Source organism: Chiroxiphia lanceolata, chromosome 2 (assembly GCF_009829145.1).
Source record: "Chiroxiphia lanceolata isolate bChiLan1 chromosome 2, bChiLan1.pri, whole genome shotgun sequence".
NCBI lineage: Eukaryota > Metazoa > Chordata > Aves > Passeriformes > Pipridae > Chiroxiphia > Chiroxiphia lanceolata.
In genome coordinates, this window is record NC_045638.1 from 91,737,863 (window position 1) to 91,758,984 (window position 21,122).

At 49.9% G+C, this 21,122-nt stretch overlaps 2 protein-coding genes across 3 annotated transcripts; both read right to left on the bottom strand.

The window, feature by feature from the left end:
* Positions 1 to 3,300: 3,300 nt before the first annotated feature.
* On the bottom strand, positions 3,301 to 6,094 carry TPI1 (triosephosphate isomerase 1). Its single transcript, XM_032680382.1, has 7 exons — positions 5,834 to 6,094; positions 5,051 to 5,174; positions 4,881 to 4,965; positions 4,629 to 4,761; positions 4,437 to 4,522; positions 4,130 to 4,217; positions 3,301 to 3,857 (listed from the first exon to the last, which is right to left on the bottom strand). The coding sequence occupies exons 1-7, from the start codon at positions 5,943 to 5,945 to the stop codon at positions 3,739 to 3,741; spliced, it is 747 nt and encodes a 248-aa protein (XP_032536273.1). The 5' UTR covers positions 5,946 to 6,094; the 3' UTR covers positions 3,301 to 3,738.
* Positions 6,095 to 6,157: 63 nt separating this feature from the next.
* USP5 (ubiquitin specific peptidase 5) lies at positions 6,158 to 21,116 on the bottom strand. 2 transcript variants are annotated; one of them, XM_032679945.1, is made up of 20 exons: positions 20,923 to 21,116; positions 19,356 to 19,481; positions 18,995 to 19,061; positions 16,001 to 16,134; positions 15,570 to 15,715; positions 15,084 to 15,268; positions 14,387 to 14,481; positions 13,674 to 13,867; positions 13,450 to 13,521; positions 12,127 to 12,208; positions 11,781 to 11,906; positions 11,190 to 11,343; positions 10,631 to 10,805; positions 9,285 to 9,373; positions 8,898 to 9,089; positions 8,203 to 8,346; positions 7,900 to 8,045; positions 7,663 to 7,813; positions 6,942 to 7,026; positions 6,158 to 6,771 (listed from the first exon to the last, which is right to left on the bottom strand). In XM_032679945.1, exons 1-20 carry the CDS (start codon positions 21,028 to 21,030, stop codon positions 6,678 to 6,680), a joined length of 2,565 nt encoding a protein of 854 aa, XP_032535836.1. In that variant the 5' UTR covers positions 21,031 to 21,116; the 3' UTR covers positions 6,158 to 6,677. The 2 variants fall into 2 exon arrangements, with proteins under 2 accessions (XP_032535836.1, XP_032535837.1); XM_032679946.1 differs by having other exon boundaries at positions 8,967 to 9,089; positions 20,923 to 21,067.
* Between the last annotated feature and the right edge of the window lie 6 nt (positions 21,117 to 21,122).

Consider the following 21,122-nt stretch of genomic DNA (forward strand, 5'->3'; position numbering starts at 1 on the left):
CTCCAGCTCTCTGCTCCAGGCTGGGAAGGGGTGAGGCTGCCCACGCCCAGCTAATGCTAACAGTGCCTGCAAGAGCCAGGTGTTTACCAGCTGGGAACGCTACTCAGAGCTGACAGTGATTTGCAGTCAATACAAAGTCCAAGGCCCTGCTCCCTTTCCTTCCAGTGGACTTCGCTCCTCTGCAGGCCCCGGGAAGCATCAGTGTTAGATAAGCTGGTCCAAGTGGAGCTGGATGTCAGACAGGAGCGTGCCAGCCATCACCCCTCCTGCTACGCCCTCCTCTGTGCTGAGGGCTGCATGGCAAGCTGCCATCTCTGTCCCACTGGTCCATCCAGTTGTCCCTCTGGACACCCTGGTGCCAACCCCTTCTCCTGTGCTACATTTGCCCCATCTGAATTCAATCCCTGCTCATTATTGTAGAATCACAGAATGGTTTGGGTTGGAAGGAAACTTAAAGATACCTAGTTCCAACCCCCCCTGCAATGGGCAGGGATGGCACCCACTAGACCAGGTTGCTGAGGGCCCTATCCATCCTGGCCTTGAAGACCTCCACAGACTGGGCATCCACAGCTCGTCTGAGCAACCTGTTCCAGTGCTTCACCACCCTCACAGTAAAGAATTAACCTGCACATTAACTTTTCCTTTCCTGCCTTTGATTCCTGCCCTAAATATCTCCCAATTACAGGAGGAAAGCCAAATCTTTAAATGAGAGAAATTTTATTTAGGTTATATATGTATGAAAAGAAGGATCCCAAACCTAACTACACTGGTCATTAGGGAGGTTATGTGCTAAAAGCTGGTTTGCATACCCACAAAGGAGCACAGGGTGATGATGGCAGGAGGGGGGAGCCCAAGCAGCACCCTGCTGGGCTGCTTCCAGGCACATCCCAGTGGCCATCAGCCCACTAGAGGCCCATCTTGATGAGCACAGGGACACAATGGCAGAGCGGAGCCCAAATTAAGGACTCATAGAAAAGGACACCCTGTCTGACCCCCTCCCACGGCTGTCCCAGGGGATCCTGACCCCCAGAGCACCTTTAGGATTGGGATGTCACTGTGCTCAGGGGTGTGAGACACAGGACGGGATGCAGGGGAAGAGCATTTGGGTATTGCATGGTACTCATTAGGGGGTGTTTACGGCAGGAACCAAAGGCAGGAAAGGGAGGGATCTAGATGACTTGTGGGGAAACAAGTGTGGGATGCAGAAATAAAAAGGGCCAGTCGTGTAAATGGTTTGTGACGGTTTGGCCATTCCCTGCACCTGATCAGTGCAGCCTGTCCCATCTTCTCATTAAACTCCATTCACAATTTGCCCTGGGTGAGGGACTTGTGGCCAGGGAGTTGACTGCTGGGGGACCAGAAAGACTGGAGAGATTGGGATCAGGGGGCAGCTGCTGGACACTGCCTGAGCCCCGCTGCTGGATGGACACACTGCACATGTGTGTGTATATATGTATATAAATACACATATATACATGGGTGCACACGAGTGTACTTCCATCCTGCTCAGCCAGAACACAGGGTGGCATGAGGCTGCTGGCACTGTGTGTGAGTGCTCTGTGTGGCCATCCGTGGTTATATGGTTAAGTGATGTGTATTCAGAATCACAGAATATTCTTAGTTGGAAGGGACCCACAAGGACCTGTCAATGTATGTGTGTGTGGTGCCTACTGGAAATACAAGCTCAGCCTGGCTATTGTTTGGGGCTGAGGACACGGAGCCAGCACAGCCTCTCTTGGACTGTTCCATCTGACACAATGCATTTTCCCCCAACAGCAACCTGTTTAAGATTCAACCACTACAGTGTGCAGGGAGGATCTGGCACTATTTCCACTCCGTAGAGCTGCAGTCCTGCCAGAAAGCAGACAAAACAGAAGAAAAACAAGATCTGGCACTCCTGCTGATACAGAAATGATTTTCCTTGAGTTTATTCCTCATTAAATGAATGCTTTCATGCCTCTGTATTCTCCTCAAAGCAGCCAAGATCAATGCTCAGCTCCCATCTGTTTTTTTCTATGTAGGTCACTCTCCTGGGCTCTTGTGCTGTGGGCAGGACTGGGCAGGAGCAGGAACTGACAGTAGAGCTGCAGCCAGCAGCCAATCCCTGTGAATGATTCTACCCACTCCCAGCAGCCTTAGGCCCCCTGCATGTTCCTGCTGCATCACCACTGCTCTGGCCATGCTGACCCCAGTGCACTGTGGCAACAAATTGCAGCCATGGCCCAGCAGCCTCTCAGAAACACAGGCTCTGGTTGTAGACAATACAGCTTTCAGAATTTGTTTCACCTTCGAATTATCCTCCTCCTCCCCACGTCACTCCACACGCATCTGGAGCTGGGAGCTGCCACCTCCCTCCTTGCTGCTGTCAGGCTCTTCTTTCTTAGACCATCTGACATCCTTCCATGTCAGATGACCTTGCTCTCACCAGACAGCTTCCCAACAGTGCTTATCCCACTACCACCCACCAGTTTCAGCACCATTTTAGCCTGTCTCTCCTTCCACAGGAAGCTGTGGCAACAGAGGGCTCTGCTCCCAACTGGGAGCCCCTCTGAAGGGCTTTTTCTTTCCCATCTGCTCCAGCTGGGCAGCAGGAATTCCCCCCCAGCAGCAGCTAGGTAGAAACCCCCACAGCATTAGGCTTTCTCCTCCTTGGTCCTCAGCTCCTGCCTCTCATCTCTCAAGTGATGCTGGCACTTGCAGCTGGAACACTGCCCCTAGACTCCCAAGGATATGCCACCTCATAGCTAAGCTCCTCCTTGTGAGGCACTTCCTTTTTCGTCACCCTTAGCACTACTGAAAAAAATCAGCAGCTGGGAAGTAACATCTAGTCTTGTGTCCTCACCCACCAGCACACAGCTGAAAGCAGGCAGCAAGCACAAGCACAGCCTCAACACACAGCCTAAAATCCTTCCCTGCACGGGAAGGGAGCTGCTCACTCCACATTTAATGAGCAATAAATAACCAGTCCTCACAGGCAGAGCACAGGGATGAGCACATTACGGAGCCTGCCTGGAAAGACTAGCTCACTAGTGGGACAGTCAGGTGCTCCAGCAACTACTGAAACAGAGACACTGACAGAAAAGATAGAGTCAAATCATCACAGGCCCAAAGAAGAGCTGTTACATGACAAACCAGATGCAGGCTGAACCTGTGCAATGCCTACTGGGGCAACAGTGGGCCCTCAAGGAAGAGCCTACAAAAACCACACTACCCTCTCTGCAACCAGCCACCTCCAAAAAGCACCAGGTTCTGCATGCTGCCTGTCCCCAGCTGCTTCCAAATAAGATCCAAGACACACCCTTGCTTTTTCAGTTTTTCCTTTATTGTTCAGTATGGGACACAGGTGAGGTAAGACATCTCACAAAGGTTGAAGCTGACAGGCTCCTTGCTGATGGAGCTGAAGGATGCAGACTGTGTGGTTCCTTCCCCCAGTGGTCCCCTCCCACTGCAGTACTGCAGGGAAAGGGGGAGATACTGGCCAGGTGGGCTGTGGGCTCTTAACAGGTCAAAAGGCAACCAAGGATTCTGCCAATTCAGAGAGGAGGCTGTCAAGACTTTGCTGAAACAGGCTCCCACTAACAGGACTCCAACATGGTGGGGGTGGTTAGCAGAACAACTAGAACAACGACCGTGGAGGGGGAAAGCCTTGGAGGAGGCCTCTGTACTGAGACGTGTGCAATGAAAGGTCCCTTCTTGTTTCCATTTCTTAACCACAAGGGACTGCTCCTCACAGGTGCTTCAGTGTTTGGCATTGATAATATCCACAAACTCTGGCTTGAGAGAAGCTCCACCAACAAGGAAGCCATCCACATCATGCTGAGAGGCCAGCTCCTTACAGTTGCTACCAGTGACTGAACCTAAAGAGGGAGCAGTATTGTAAGGTCAAACGCAGCCAGCTCTTGGAAAATGGGGCCAGGACAAAGGCAAGGCCTGCAAGGTACCAGCCACCTCTTGCAGACAGCAAGACTGTCTCCCATTTACCCAAGTAAGCTAACAAACAAACTAGTAGGTGGTTCTTCATGCTCTGACAGTCTCAAGTTTCCTCACCAAGCAGAGCATGATGTACAACTACATCAACAGGCAGAGAAACTAAGCACTTCCTTGCCCTGGAAAGTGGCTTCAGACTCACCGCCATAGATAATCCTAGTTGACTGAGCAACAGCATCAGACACGTGGCTTTTCAGCCACCCACGCAGCTTCTCGTGAACTTCCTGAGCCTGCAATGGAACACAAGAGTCCTACTGAGGGCTGAGCCATTCTGCCACAATTCCCTTCCAAAGAGAAGGGAACCGTTAGATAATCTCTAAATCCTTAAGTCTAAAATTCTCTAAGTCGCTAAGAATCTCCAGAAAATTGTCACTAAGAATCCCCAGGAAGATTTCTTGAGTGGGAAGGGTCAGTTGGCATCAAATCAGCCACCCTTCCCCTGCTCATACCTGTTGGGGAGTTGCAGTTTTACCAGTTCCAATAGCCCAAACTGGCTCATAGGCAAGAACCACTTTATTCCAGTCCTTCACATTATCTAGGAAGGAGGGAGAAGATATAGGTAAGCACAATACCCTTATGCTGAGAAGAACAGAACTCTTCTGATAACTGATAAAAAGAACACCCCTATTTTCTTCTCTTACCAGCAATAGCCTTGGTCTGTTCAAAAACCACCTTCTCTGTTATGCCAGCTTCTCTCTCATCCAGCTTCTCTCCAATGCAGGCAATGACTCCAAGGCCCTCAGCCAGAGCATGAGCCACCTTCTGCCCAATCAACTGGGAATAGAAAAGAAACAAGGCAAACAATAAACCAGAGCTACTCTTGTAGTACTGTTTTAACTGCTCACCCTTTCAGTCTCTGCAGGCCCATCTCACCATTCCATGAGGTCACTCACCTCATCAGACTCTCCAAAAACATGCCTTCGCTCTGAGTGGCCCAGGATCACCCATGCAGCTCCAATATCTTTGATCATTGCTGGGCTGAGGAGAAAGGAGATGACTCAAACCTCTGGAGGAAATTCAGGTCCCAGAGGCATCCTGACTTTACTCTTTCTCCAGGGCTCACCTGATCTCTCCTGTGAAAGCACCCTTTGGTACCTTATAACAGTTCTGTGCTGCAACTGCAATCTTTGCATCAAGCTTCTGACGAGCAAAGTCAAGGTAGATGGAAGGGGCTCCACAAACCACCTCTGGAAGGCAAAGCACATGGTTACCTTTGAGACAGGCAAAGGACAGAAACTGTACCTAGCCACTGACCCCAAGAGGTCATCCTTCTCTCCCGGGAAGGCTCAGCCTGCCCCTCCTCGCTGACCTTTGAGGGGCTCTGTACCGCAGGACTATCCCGGCTATCCGATGACTCAACAGAGGGGAGGAAAGCCCTTTTCAGCGGGCTGACAGGCGATACCAGGCCGCTGGCCAGGTCACAGGGGTCCCTTGGAAAGGTTCCAACTGAGAAACCGATCGAGAATCCCACCCTGCGGGCCGGGCCGGGCCTGGCCTGGACGAACCGGAGAGAGCCGCACCGGGCTCCGCCTGGGGCTGTGACGGGGCACGGCGGCGGGGCAGGGGCAGCGCGGTGCTCCCCGTCCGCCGGTGGCGGCGGGGTGGGGGCCGGGCCCGGGGCCTGCGGGAGCAGGGAGTGCAGCCGGGGCGCCCCGGGGCTCGGCCGCACGTGTCCGCCGGGCCCGCGGAATCCCGGATCCGGTTTCGCGGGTATATTTAGCGCCGTTGCCGACGGGTTATATTTAGGCCCCCGCCGCCCTCTGACATTTGCCGTTCCCCCGTCCGGGCCCGACCCGGGCCCGCCGAGCCGTGCGGGACGTGCGCTACGTGCGGGCCGCGCCCTCACCGGTGTCGGCGGAGAGCTTGGCGCCGTTCAGCGTGTGGATGAGCTCGCCCAGGCTCTTCTTGTCGCCGTTCATCTTCCAGTTGCCCCCCACGAAGAACTTCCTGGGCGCCATGGCGGGAGGGACGGAGGGAACGAGCGGGGCCGGTACCGGAGGAGAAGCGAAGGTCAGCGGCGGCGGCGCGCACCGAAGCCGGCGCCCGCCTTTATAACTCGGCGGCGCGCGCGGCCCCGCCTCCCCGCTAACCCCGCCTCCCCGCTGGCCCCGCCCACCCCCCCGCCGCGCTTCGCCCCAGCGAGGCGGGGACAGACAGACACAAGGGGGGGTATTTCGACTTTTATTTTGTCCCTCGTGTATTTTGGCATGTAAAGGGCACACAAGGGGAAGCGCTGCTCGTGGCCCACCTTGCTGCCTGCCCTGCGCCCCCGCCCAGCAGGGCAGGCAGGAGGAAACCCCCCCCCATACACAAGCCACAGGTAACACACAAGCCCCCTCCTCTCCTTCTGGACAGCAAGGAGGTGGCATCGTCCCACCAAGCAGCGAAGCGCTAGGGCTGTGTGTCACCGGGGTGGGGACAGTGAGGACATTTCCTAGAGAAACAGATATTCCCACCCTCCCCCCGGACCCTCTTCACTCATGTCCACAGGGGCTCCAGCCCCCAGTCAATTAGTCAATTAACTCCTGTGTCTCCTCCTGTGTCTTCACAGAGGGGCTGTGAAGGGACCACTGGGGAAAGAGGAGCAGGGGAGAGAAGGACCCTACTCCCATCCTCACTGCCCCCACTCCTTCCTCCCCCACACCTTCTTCAGCCCACTCTCCCCCCACCACACACAGCAAGAGGATGTTCTAGCTGGGAATTCGCTGATAGAAGTAGATGTAGCCCAGGTCCTTGGGGGGCTTCTCAGAAGCACAGACTTTCTGGTCGTTGTAGATCACCCATCTGCAACAGGCACAAGAAGAGCTCAGAGATGCCATTCCATGGTTAAGACACAACTCCACTGAGTCCCCTCACCTGCTCTCATCCCTGATCCCCACAAGACCTCTGAAGAAACAAGGTGGGATTTAAAGCAGTACCTCAAAGTCCCCTTATGCTGTGGAAATCCCTCTCACCTGCCGTCTTTCTTGATGTGACAAACGTAGTGTCCACACATAGTCGAAGTGCCCATGTGGCTGATGAAGGCAAACAGCTGGTATTCTTGAGAAGAGGAAGGAAGAAAGGATCATCAGGGAAAAAGGAAAGGCATCTTACTCTGAAACACTCTGTGCAAAGCCCTCTCTAGAGAAGGTCCCTGATGGTAGCTCTGCTGGGTAATAATTTAGAACTGGATCCCCATCAAATGTGCCTGTGAGTGGTCTTAAGGCCAAACATGTAGGGAAATGATGGTAACTTCCATTTAGCCTTCTCTCTTCCAACTTTTTATTTAGCCCATGGGTGCTGGATGGATAAGGCAGGGATTCCCTCTCCATATGGCATCCAGCAGCCCAGCAGCACTGGCACCAATTCTGCACACAGACTGGAGCCAGATTTCCCTGAAGGGCAAAAAAGCCTTCTGGGATAATTGAAAAACTGCGGCACAGCCCTTCCTGTCTTTCACTACATGGCACTTCCTCTGCCTCTCTCTTACTGGCTTCCAGGTAATTCCTACCCAGCCTGAAGGGTCTGGACTATATCGCCATTCCTCCTCTTTTCCTCTCGGCTTCTATTTCAACAACCAAACCAGCTTTGTGACAGTTACTGCTGCTAAAACCTGTAGTACTGCATGGATCAGGGACAACAAAGTCATGTGGAGTTTGCACCCCAAAATCCACATTCCTACAGCGTGGAACTCACTTCCAGGCCCATCGCGCACTTTAGGACCCACAGGGACGGATTCAGAGATGGAATCAGCTGCCGAGTGCCCTTCTGAGATATCCATAGCAGCTTCTGCAAGGTCATCAATGTGACTAAAGATCCAATCCACAGCACGCTCCAGACTGTTGTTCTGGAAGGAAGAAGAGAAGACAGTGAACTTGGGAATCCCTGTTCCTGAGAATATCCTTGCACTCTGAATTCACCCGTGCCTCTCACCGTGGCCCTGAGCGCTTTCATAGCGTGGTCCCGGGAGAAGCCCATGGAGACAATAGTGGCCACACTGTCTTCTGAAGGAGGGTCTGGGCAGGCAATAGTTGACCCTGGTCCACTGGATCCAGGGAGAACTAATGGGTTAGCAAAGTCTGCAGCAGGAAACAGAACACAGCTCAAAACAGTTAGATCTCTCTGGGATGGATACAGTCCAAGTCCAAACTACTTCAGTTTTCCATTGTGGCAGTGGGACAGGAAGTACCGTGGCCCAGATGCAGTAAGCTTCACTATGGCCATGTGGCCCCATACCTGGATCATCCATATGTGACATGACCCACATCATGGCCGCCTCAACCCCACTGTTCCCTGTGTAATATACGGCTTTGCGGCAGGCATCCATGGGAAAGCCCATCTCCACTAGCTGGATAATCACCGACTCATCCAACATGGGTGCTGTGGGAACACAGAGATTAGAGCCACCCACTCCCACCCATCCCTGCCTGCTCCATTTTGCGTAGTGTCACACAGCCTCCAAAGCCACCACTTCTGGCTTTATTTCACACCAAGCTCCATCTCTCTGCTCTTCTCATCCTTTACCACCTTTGCTCTTCAGAAATGCAGTCTCACACACAGGCATCCCAAAAGAACAAAACAACTGAACTCATGAACTTGGGAGCACTGGCTCCTCCCTAGGCTCCAAACCCAACCTCCCACCGTGGTTTGTGAAAATAAAATAACTACCAGGTAAATCTTGTATAAACCCCAGCTCTGCCTCCTCTGAATGCACCAGACATGCCACCCCACCATCCTGCACAGAACAGGAATCAACAAACTCCCTTGCATGACACCCTTGCATTAACAGGCATGCAAGGGAGGCAGCCGGCAATCACTGACAGAGGGACAGGGAAAGCCTGAGCAAGTGGGAAACTGCTAGCATGGGAGACAAGGCAAGGAGAGCAGGGAAATGAGTCAGGCATCAGGAAGAGAGGAGGAGAATCACTAACATGTCGGAGAGGAGAAGTGAGGGGAGCAGAAGGAGTCGTCGTCCTCGTTGCCATAGAACCCCAGGCTACCTTTGGGCTCGTCTGGTGTCACCAGTGGGGGTGCGATGTCTGGCATTTCCTCTTCTCCATCCTGCAGCCCCGTTCCCTGCAGCGCAGAGATATCCAGCTCCTCTGGCATTTCAATGGAAACATCTGCAAAATAAAGTCTTGCTCAGCCTCCCCACAGGGGCAGAAACAAAGGATTCGGTTGAGAGATCTTGAAGGGTAAGTCCCTGGGGATGCCTGCAGCAACTTTTGGGGGAGTTCCTTTCCTCTTTGCAATGATGACCACAATATCCATATGTGACTCCCAGTACCTATATGTTCTGTACTTCTTATTCTTCTTACCAAGCTTTTTGGGCACCCAGTCCAGACCGAAAGTGAACTTCTTGATCTGGATGACCAGATAATCTGGGAAAGAGGCGAACCGTGTTGTTCTGAAAGAGACACATAATATTTTTAAATACTTTGTCAGCAACAATTGAGGGCACCTAGTTGATTTAAGAAATCAGTGAGTAGGGCAGAGGCATATTCTAAGCCAGGAGGATACACCCATTTGTACAGCACTCCTGTGCTGAGCTTAGAGGTGCTCAAACAGAACCATTTCTAAAGGAGAAGCCCCGACAAGATGGGACAGAGTGCAATGTTTACAAAATCTTGGGGGTTGAGGAAAAAGAGGACATGCTCTCTTACCCTCCAATCCCGTATTTTAAAAGCCTCTTCACATTTTGGTGTTTAATTAAAAGTCTAACCCTTAAAAAATGTAGAGGAAATAATATCTTTTATTAGACCAACAGATACAGCTGCAGGAACTGACAAGCTTTCAAGCACAAGAGCACTTTTCTGGATATGAAGCAGAAGTGAATTTTAAGTTAACTGAATTTGATTGAACATTATTTTGGAATCTGTGAAACAGAGGGGAATGTTTGCGAAGGGAGAAGTGCTTGTGAGACAAGATACTTATTACCAGGGAATAATTGCAACATGCCGTAGAACTAACTTAATCAATGGTAAAGTGTTTGAACACAACTCACTAAAAAGCAAAACAAAATGTTACTTTTCAATGTGATGTTTGTTTGTAGTAGCTATTTCTTACTAACAGATATTTGTTAGAGAAATACTTCCAGCTTCTTCATTGCAGAAGAACACACAGTAGCATCACAGCAGAAAGCTGCTTACATTTGTAATCTTCTCACTCTACCTTTTCACTCTTGCATGTGCTCCAGGCAGTGAGAAAAATTAAAGCTGTTCTTTAAACTTTGCTACTAGCACTTAAGTTACCATTCTTAAAAAGAACTCTTGCATCTGTTACACTCAGCGTTTTTTTCTAATCTTAATAGCTAAAAACTTAAAGAAATCTGAGAGACCATGCAAGACCACTGTCGTCATACTGTCAGTACTGATTCTAAAGCTAAATTTTACATTTACAAAGGCTACTAGTTTTCTGGAATATTGCTGTATTTTCATAGCCTCTCAGCAACTGAAATCTGACTTCATCAACAATGCTGTTTTGCCCACTCAGGGCAACCACTCCAGCACTGACAGACTGATTCCCACTCTGCTTCAACCTTCTATGGGTCCAGGGTGTGGTTGACTACAAAGCTTCGGTAATGCTTCTTCCCCAAGCCACTACAAGTAGTCCCCAAAGATGCAGCTACGGCCAGTATGTCGCAGCCTAGCTGACACACACTCACTTGAGAGCCACAGACTTGGCCTGCAAGGCTGTGCTCCAGAAATCATCCACCTGCTCTGGAGCTCCATAGGCCTCTAGGCAGGAGCTGAAAGGCACCTTGGCTCGCACCAGCTCAGGCAGTGGCTGCTTCTCCTCCTCTGCCTGCCTCTTCTTCTCCTCATATTCCAGTAGTTCATCTAGAGAATAAAGCAGAATCATCAAGGACCACCTCTAGGTACCTACAAAACGACTGGTGTAAGCTATACCCAGGGGCAGAACAGGCCTATAGATACACGCCATCAAGAATGGAGCATAACTTCCAGAGCACTGTTCTGCTACTGCAGTCAGTCCTGTTTTGCTGAATCACAGGCCAGCTTGTGGTGTCCGAGGGAAAGGCTCCACAGGGACATCACCGTGTCACACCACCTCTGAAGAAATCAGCCTGATCCCACAAAAGCAGGAGAAGGATCTGGCCTCAGAAGTGGCAAAGAAGTCCCCTTCTCATTTAAGGAGTTCTGTAAGAATAGTACAATATACAAACATAGAGTTTGCTACTGTTCAGGTCTTGGCACATTACTGACCTTTGTTGAGTGCAGCATCCATTGGCACAGGCAGCTGCATAATATAGTCCACACGCTGGGTATATTTCACCTTTTCTGTGGCCAGGCACTTCAGCTTCTCCTCCACCAGAAAACGGAAGACCTCGTTAGGGTTCTCCGAGCTGCGGCAGTTCCTCTGAAGAAGGAGAGATTAGAAGGACAAATGTAACATCAGAATGGCAGAAATAACTATCTGCAGTAGCAGTGATCCCACACAGGACGTGGCCAAAGAGTATTCACTTCTGCACCCAGTCCTCTTGAAAAGACAGCAAAGAGGAAACTACAGCCAACTTCACTACCCCAGGAACCCATGGCACTCCTGCCCCTAAAGAAGAAAATTTGCATCTCCAGCTGTGCCACTCCCAGCAGAGATTTCTCCAAGGAATCAGCCCTGAAAACATGGCCAAGCATCTCTCCTTCTCTGCCTCGGCAGGTGCTGGCTGGCCAATTTCCCTGTGTTCTCTCCCTCTCTCTGCCCTGATTGCCAGCTTCTCACCTCCACTCCTTACCCTTGCCGTGGGGAGAAAACCAAGCTGGCTTTTCCATGATTTAACAGATAGACTCAACTATTACCTCCACCATATTGATGAAGTGCAGAAAGAATTCCTGGGCATCCTGCTGGCGGTTAGTGGAAAATTCTGGGTGCCCCTTTCCGATGAGGGACTTAAACATGCGTGGAGCAATGCCATTTTGCATACCCTGCAAACAACAAAGTGGAACAGGAAAGTGGTCATAATTTGCCAAGCATGTGTCCTGGCAAGTAGCACGCTACTCTTAGCCATGCTTTTCTTCAGGTGACACGGTCTTGGAATGAGCCTTAGGAAATGTCTGCAGAAAGGGTTCTCTCTCCTTTCCTACATAGTACACACAGTACCTCATGCAACACACACATCAAGAGGATGCCATATCTAAGGCTCACCTTCTGATCAGGCTGCTGTTCCCCGTCTGCAGAGGCTGGCCTTGAATACTCCCCAGAAAGCAGTCCATGGCCCAGTTTGGCTCTGGAATGATGAAGTCACTGTTAGCATCAAAACAGTTTCTTCAATCCTACATTCTCCGGGAGCCACATCAACCCATCCAGCTTTAACACTGTCAGTCTCACAGGTAACAGCTTTCTGTGCTGCACCAGACAAGATCATCTTATTGTGGTCTGCCCTCTGGCCCCAGGAGATATCACTGACTTCAAAGTTACCAGGACTTTTGGGCACCAACTTCAACCACTGCTTGCACACTGAGTAGCACATAAAGGAAAAGTGGGTGCTGAGCCACAGGGCAATTGTGTAACAGCCAAACTGAGCTGCAGCCCGACATGGGTAATGTAGCAGTCTGTCTGACTGTGCAGGAGACAACAGGGCACAGGGAAACTGCCTGAACCAGAAATAGCATTGCTGTGAGCAGACTGATCACTTTTTCCCAGAGGAAAAATCAGGGATGACTGCATGAGGCACTTAATGGACAAAAGAAGTGTTCAGGAACTTCCTTCTATGCTGACTCTCCTACTGTTTCACTTCACTCATTCCCCATCAATACTGCCATTTGTCTGGAACCAAACTTTACCAATTCTTCCCTCTGCTTTCTGGCTGTCTCACCTTAATCCCCTCTCATTGAACAACTCACTCCAGGCTGTCCAAATTTAGAAACCACCCTACCACTGAGCTCCCTTCCACAAATGCCACCTTCCCTTTCTTCATCCCAAACCTCCACATGCTGCTTTGCCATTTTAGAGCAGCTGTAGCATAGATTTCATGTATTTAAAATGTAAAACCCTCCCAAATCTTGTGTTCCTCCATCTGCATATTCTCCTGCTATTGCTCACACAACACCTCTTGAGGGAAGCCTCTTTAAGAATATATAAATTACCCATTGAGAATAAAGTTGACTAAATCTACATATTCCTTTGCTCTTTACAATCTCCCTCCATTGCAGACAGCAAGCACTTTTGCTGTTATGCAGACAGAAGCTGCCTACCAGAAATCTCCCTGGGGTGACAGACAATACTGTCTTCCCACATAACTCATTTAAGAGCCTCCCATGAACACTGAGGTGTTAGGTGTTCTCTGTCCTCTGCACCTAGGGCATTCAGCTGAATTTTTTAGCTTACAACCTTATTGATCACTGAGGATCAGTGTCTTCGGTGGTGGGCATGGAAACAGAGAGTGAGGGAGAAACCTGAACAAACGAGCACAGAAGGGATGCACCCAGGCAGCTTTGGCCTTCCTTCTCTCACCAAAACTCTACGTACACTTGTGTGCTGAAGTCCTGTGTGGGGTCTGAAGGTGCGCTTTGGAATATCTTCTCCAGCTTGTCCACATACCTGCAGAGCAAAATGAGACAATCTAAGGGATATATAGGTTCATCTAGTACAGAGGCAGTTCTGAGCATGATTACTGTAACAGAAGCTCCCAACTCTAGGAGACCTTTCTACTGATCCCAGACTAATGGAAAAGGGTGACTAAACTCACTTACTTTCTCTGGAAGTCTGGGATACTGAACAGCACCTGCATCACAGAATTGAGGTAGCAACTGTTGCCCAGGTTACGGATACCAGTGTACCCAGGCCCATAGAGAGGCTTGAGCTGCACGCCAGACTCCTGGATGAGCTCCCACTCCCCAATGCGCTGATTCATGTCTATTTCCAGTTCTGTCATTGTTTTGTCTGTCTGCAGAGGGAAAGAACAGGAAAAATCCTCAAGACAGACTCAAGGGCACATTAGAGGTGTTGAAAAGTGCAGTGTTGTAGAGATACACATAGTCAAATCCATTGTGATTTATTCTATTCAAAGAGGAGGAAGAAACAAGAATTGTTTCTGTATATCTGAATACCTGTGACAGAAAGAGGAAGGATAACAAACACGGGAGAAATCTGAACCATTCCTTGAAAAGAGGCATAGAAATCACACACTAACACTGAATCTAGGGAACAAAGCTCAGCACCTGGGAGCCTCTCTGCCCACAGTACTGACACATAACCCCAAGGAAATAAACCTGAGGGACATGAAAGAAAGGCAAAAAAGGCAGTGAAAGAAGAGAGGTAGATAACTCTCTGTGTGACAAAAAACCCCAGGGTTTCTTGACCAGGAATGGTTCTGCATAGTCACAAAATGCTGGAATCCAACCAAAATACCTAGAGTTGCTACTCTATCCCTCTCAGCCTATGAAGGATCACCCTTCCCCCTCACCTTCTGCATCTTGAGCATGTCAATCCCAAAGTGTGCCAGGTGTTCTGCCAGGTTGGGATCCAACACCATGTCATCCTCGTCATAGGAGTAGACATCTATGCAGGAACAGAGGAGAAACAGAGACTTATAATGGCCTATGATCTCAAATTCACAGCTGGATGAAGAGAACAGAGTGCTCAGAACTGTGAGTTTTGACAAACTGGGCAGTTGGGGTTTCTTTTCCTCCTCAGCAGAATAGCATCACAGAACACTGAGATTCCTCCGAACGATGTGACAAGACAAACAACTTGACAAGACAAACAACTTTGCCACTGATTGAGGTACAGAGGTACACATACGCTCGGAGTGAGGAAATTGGGTTACTGTGCCATATACTCTCTGCTTAAGATTTGGACACAAAATTCTTTGATAAACACCCCACCACAGAAAATAAGATGGCAACCTGGATAACTATTCTAAAGTCCTCCAGTTACAAAGGAGTGGAAGAGGAAGGCAAGGTTTTATCAGCTGTTTCTTCACTTCATACGTGAAGCACATCAGAGTGGGGAAGTTCACAATGGGATGACACTGCACATTCCAGGTCATAAGATGGGCAGCATTAGTCCCATACCTGGAAATCCTCCCTGACTTGCCTTGTCAGAGACCCAAGTCAGCCTGAGTGTGCCTGGGATCTCCCCACAGAGGATCCCCTTCTCACCAGCCCCATCAGGAGTAATTGTTCCCAGTTTCACAGCCAGTGGGTAGCCAGTTTCTCGGTAATGCTCGACCGCGTGATTGTTGCCACCACTGCCATCAAAGTAGCGCCGGCCACAGAGGATGGCTCCATCTGTCATGTTCAGCCACAGGTTCTCCTTCATGTCACACTTGCTGCACTTCCAGCCACTATGGACAAGGAACAGAGAAAAAGAGATCAGAGCAAAAACCTTTGGATCCTACCTCCCAAGCCCTCTCCGTTACTACCCACTGACCGCATTACCCGTACTATAGGCAATCTCAATTCCCTTTCATTTCAGAACACTGAGCATCCTGAAATGCCTTAGTTTGCCATCTCCCCCGAATTTACTATAACAAGGCACACTCAGAGACTCACAAAAGCAGTGTCATCTGCTGCTGCAGTAAAGGACAGGACAAGAAAGTGAGGGGGACAGGTCTGGGACACACCTAGTTTCAGTACTAAGCTCACCATGGCGGGATGCGGACGTCGTTCTGAAGTTGGTGCAGAGAAAAAGCGTGTTTGGAAACACGTCGAACCTCCCCATCCCAAGCTTGCACCTCCTGCTTCCGTGAGGCTGAATCTGCTGTCAGGATGGCCTCAATTGCACTGGCAATCTGGAATTAGGGCAGCAGGAAAAAAACATGAAGGGCACATGGAATGCAGCTTCCAGTAGCACAACACTGTACATTTAGGCAAGTCAGTTGTGTTATGGAGCCTCAGTCACACACAAGCCAGGACTTCATAATATAAAGAACTGTGTAAATGCAGAACAGTCCTGCTTACTGCCAGCTGAGACTTCACAGCAGCTCTGCAGGATCCCTTTCACAGGGTAGTGTTTTCTTCTCTGTAAAGGTACATTTCCTCATCAATAGAAAACGCAGGCCTACACCCAAACATACCCTATCTCTGACCATGTCTGGTAGACCCTCCAGCCCATCACGAGGAATATCCAAATGGTCTGGGAAAATTACTATTTTTACATCTTCATCATATTCAAACTTTTCTTCTGTGATGTCAAATCCACCCTCTACACCTACAGGAAGAAAAAAACATTGTGGTAACAGGTAAAACCAAAGAGCTTGCCAAGCTTCTTTGCCCAGAGTTTACATGAAATAAAGCACTATGATTAAGATAAAGCTCTAAATCAGTGATCTACAACCTTTCTTTCACTTCTGGATCCCAAAATTTCTGCTGGCAGTGTGGACTTCACAGAAGTAAATATAAGCCCAATGACAACAGGTTTGCCTTTTCCCAGCTCTTTTTACCAATGCTTAAAAAGAGTCTCTAGACCCTGACTACAAGCAGAAAAAGCCACTTGTTCTAGAACAGAGCCAAGATAAAGCACTGGTGTTCATGTTCATCCTTCACCAGAATACTCAAGATGGTGAATGGAGATGTGCATGAAGAGATCATCTTGCAGCCCTGTGCACAGGTCAGCTCTGCCAGCATCTTTAAGCAGCCTGCCTCTGTTTCTTGCCTTTTCCAGAAAGGATAGTTCAGAGTCCTGAACTCAAGCAAGAAGAACCAGGAGCTCCCCTGGAACATCCAGAATCGCAGAAAAAGTCTTAGGAAAGGTATAGTGCTAGTAGTTTCTCATGTGCACTTAGCCTTGCTTTCCAGAGGTTGAAACAGAAATGGGAGATCCATACATAAAAGGTTATTTGCCAGCTGCCAATAGTCATGATGGATGTTCGCCTAAAACATCAGTAGTTTCTGCAGATTCCCTCAACTACAGCAGGGAACAGTTTCTGAATTATGTAGGTACTCAGGGAAAAAGCTTGGCCGTTCCTGTTCTCCAGGTGTTCACATGCTACATCCCAGAAGGAAACAGGCAAGACAGACAGGGTTTATTAGCAGCCTAAACCCCCTGGTTTTTTAAACTGAATTTCCTTTATTCCTTGAAAAATTGCACATTGTGGCTGCAATAACCTCTGCAACAGATCTATAAACATCTGTGACTGCAACAAATCTCTGCAGGGAATACAAGCTTTTGCTGTTCAGTGTCTCTGCCTCAAAAATCCTGTGTGTGACACAGTTCTGATAACCACTACTGCATTTCCTTAAAACATTATTGACAAAAACACCCGGTCCCATGAGATCTTCTGCAACTCCCTCCTTAGATACCTACAATTTTTACACTGTGCACAAACTGCTACCTATGAATATGGTGATTTTAGAAATACCTGAAAACAGTCCCCAGCATCATGCAACAACATACCCAGATAACCCTCTTCTGTGCCTCTTCGACACAGCCCAGAGAGATTTCCTGTCACCACTTCACAGAGTAAAGCAATACACAATCCCCCAGGGCATTACACGATTCCCAAACACTAAACAAACTAAACCAGACTGGTGAGGTTCCCTCAGTGGTTATATGAACCTTCCGAGGCTCTAGATGAGGAAGAGTGTCTTCAGCCAGCAGACTGACTCTTAGTCCTTTCCCCCCCACTTATAGCCAACACCTTGCCACAAGGCACACTGCTTCCCTTTCCATGGTATCTACGCACCACAGACTACAAAAGTCATTCAACCAACATTCAGGCATAGGAGGCAGAGGCACTGTAGATTTCTTTTTTTTTTTTTTTCCATGGAGAGGGGAGAATGAGATACAGAGAGATCAAGGGCTACATTTTGCAGCTAATGACATTTTGCTCTGAAATCTTTCTAGTACTTTAAAAAAATCTCCTGTGTCAGGATTAGCTAAACCCCTGTAGTTCGGCTAAAATAAAGATTAAAAAAATCTCTCCTGAATTTAAGACCACTGTGTCACAGGGCTAATACTTTCTTTTATTCTCTCCTGATCCATTCACACCACTAAACTGTTATCACAGGCAGATATTTGCCAACCCACTGATAACACTTCTCTCAAGACCTTTGTAGAATTCAGGATGCAGAAGTAACTCATAATGCAGACTGGGCCTCATCTCTCCAAAAGCAGCACAATCATATCAATAAAAGCACTGGCTACCTGAAGAAACACAGATTCTAGTCTCAATTTTGCTAGAAGTGATCTTTTGGACTCCATTCAGCTCACCATCCAAAGAGAGAGCAGCTGACAGCCTTAATAGCAGTGTTTGTGCTCCAGCAGCAGTGGAAAAAGTGAGCCAAAAGCAAGATGTTCCCAGTCCAGGTTCTGGATTTCCCTCTAGTGGTCAGCTTCCAGCAAGCTAAGAACCTGTTACTGCTACAAATGTTCCTGTCCTCTGCTTTATGTGTCTCCATAATGGTTCAGAAATTACGAGCCGAGACTGCACCAAATAAGCAGCATCTCCACTGATTGCCGTGACAGCCTTTTCAGTTGGTGCAAGAGAATAATGGAACACCAGCCCTGTTCTTCAAAAAAAAAGGGCTTGGTTTTAATATTTTAATGTTCACACGTATTTCCTCCAGCATCAGCCTTGTATTTCAAAGACCTATTGAGCCAAAAACATTAATACGGTATTTACCATTAACTTCTTCCCCATCTATATCAATAACACTAGTTCGATATCTGAGAAGTTTACAGAATAGTTTATCTGTCAGAAGCTTCAAACTTACTTTTCTCAGACTTATATATTTTCTCAAACTTCCTTCAGCCCCACACTGGGCACGTCCTGTTTAAGCAACAATCCCATTCTGGTTATAACCATAGCAAGCTGAGCCAGGCATGCAGAGAGGATACAAAATGTATTTATCCACAGAAAACATGATGCAACTTTGGACACAAAACACAACTACCACCTCAGTGACTGTTCTGCAGAAACTGTTCACCTGAGACACATTAGAAAACGTGAAGTCTTACTTTGGCCAGTCATACTAGCCCAGAAGAGTAAAGGCAAAAGAGACGAGCCAGGCAGCTCCAGAGAGCTGGCTCAAAACAACAAGGACCATAGAGTGCACAAGTACTTCCTTACCAATAGCCAAGCGAGTTGGTTTCTTCCTTGGGGGGTCCCCAGCACTGGAATTGGTGTCTTCTTCCTTCTACGGCATTGACAAGAAATACAGAAATAGAATTAGGGGGACAGGCAAGCGGTGGTAGGCCTTAAGGATTGAAATTAAGCTACCCTGAGAACAGAAGGAAGCTGGGCCAAAATAGCATGGGCAATCCATACAACAATGCAACATAAGCAGAGCTGAAGGACTGGTGTCCCTCAATTCACCAGGAAAAACATCAGTTGTGTCTGAGGAGAATAAACTGTATCTGGCTGAATAAAGAGACACAGCCCAGCTCTCAATTTCAGAACAAGTTTGAACATATATATTTTTATTTTTTACCGGTTTACGTGTTCTTTTGAGATGCAGATAGACCCGCTGGCCTGTTTTCTGATAGTGCCTTTCCACATACTGCTTCCCAAAGCCCAGGAACGTGTTCATGCAGATATACAAGCCGCCATCTGACTCCTGGAAGGAAGGAGGAATAAAACTGAAGGGAGGTGGGAAAGAATGCCATTCCAGCTGCTAGGATAGGCATGGAAAACTAGTCATTATTCAGTAAATCACGGCAACAGCTCATTCCTACATACCAGTCACTTAGCAGTGAGTCAGAAATAAGATGGCAAGCCCCTGCCTGGCTGTCCCACAAAAGGCACTCCTGTCATGATGACATATTAAAAAAACTATTTGCCTGTTCACTTATGGCAGGATGCTACTGAACCAGGAAAGTCTGAGCTTCCCCAGGAGTCTATCTTGCAAAAGGCCCTTAGCACTCACAGTTCACAAGTTCAGAGCACAGTACAATCATTGCCAGCAAAACTGTGGCACCCTGTCCAACAGCATGATTCCCAGTGCCACAGGGAATGCTGCCAAACTACAGTGTGAGTAAGGTTAACAGATCACTGTTTACTTTTGCTTTTGGGTTCAAAAGCTTGTGAGAAGCTCCAAAACAGAAACAGAATGAGCCCCACTATCCCCCCAGCAGCTGGAAAACACCATGCTCGTTCAGCAGAAGTATCCTTTTAAAATTGAAGGGGTGAGAGACCCAAATGCAGGGCTGGAAAGAGCGAAACCACTAAGGTCTCAGCAGCAGCTGAGACAGTCAGAATGGGCAGCGCACGGCTAGGCATCACTGTGGGGCTCGGGGAGGGGATGAGGGCCAGGATGCCATGTACCGCTTCCTCGAAGGACCCGTATCTTCCAATTACAGCCCATTTCTGGTGGGCTGGGGCTCAGCCCGGACGAGCACCCGCGGAGAAGCCCAAGGGGGGACCTCGTTCTCCTGCCGCCTGCGCCTCCCCTGGTTCGCCTAGGCCGGGCGTGGGTAGCGCAGGAGACGCAGGGATGCCGGTGGGGTAGAGATGACTGGAGAAGGGACCACTGCCATCTTAATGACACAGCACGGCCTTGGCCCCCGCCTGCAGGGCCACACCGCGCGGCGAGGCTGGAGGACGTTCAGACCCCGGCAGGGCGGGACCCCCGGCCCGCCTCCCGCCGCCAATGGCGGGCCCGGGGCGCGCCCCAACCCCCCGCCCATCGCCGGACCGCAAGGCCCAGGGAGGCCCCGCAGCGGCGGGTTCGGGCCGGGGGCACCCGCTCTCTAGGGCCGGCCGGGCCGGGCCGCGGCTGCTCGGGGAGAGCGCCCTGCCCACGCCCGCCCTGGTCCCAGAACTACAGCCCCCAGTGCGCCGCGGGCGGGCGGGACGCGCCGCAGGGCACGCCGGGCGCTGTAGTCCGCGAGGGCCCCTCAGGCCGCCCCTGCACGGCCGCCGCAGCCGCCGGGGAACCACAAGTCCCATGAGGTCCCGCACGGGAGGAGCCCGGGAGGGCGGCAGGGTGTGAGCCGGCCGCGGCGGGAGTAGCCCGGGCGAGCGGGCGGGCGGGCGGGCCGGCGGCGGGGCGCGCTTACCGGCGTGTCGAAGGAGAAGGCGCACTCGTCCTTGTGGACGCGGTCGCCAGCCTTGGGCACCCGGATGGACGGCAACACCGACAGCAGCGCCTCGCTCAGCTCCGCCATGACAGCGGCTCACTGCGGCACCGCCCACAGCCCCGCCCCGCCCAATCGCAGCCCGGCGCGATCAGACGGGTTCTGGCCAGTCAGCAGTGAGG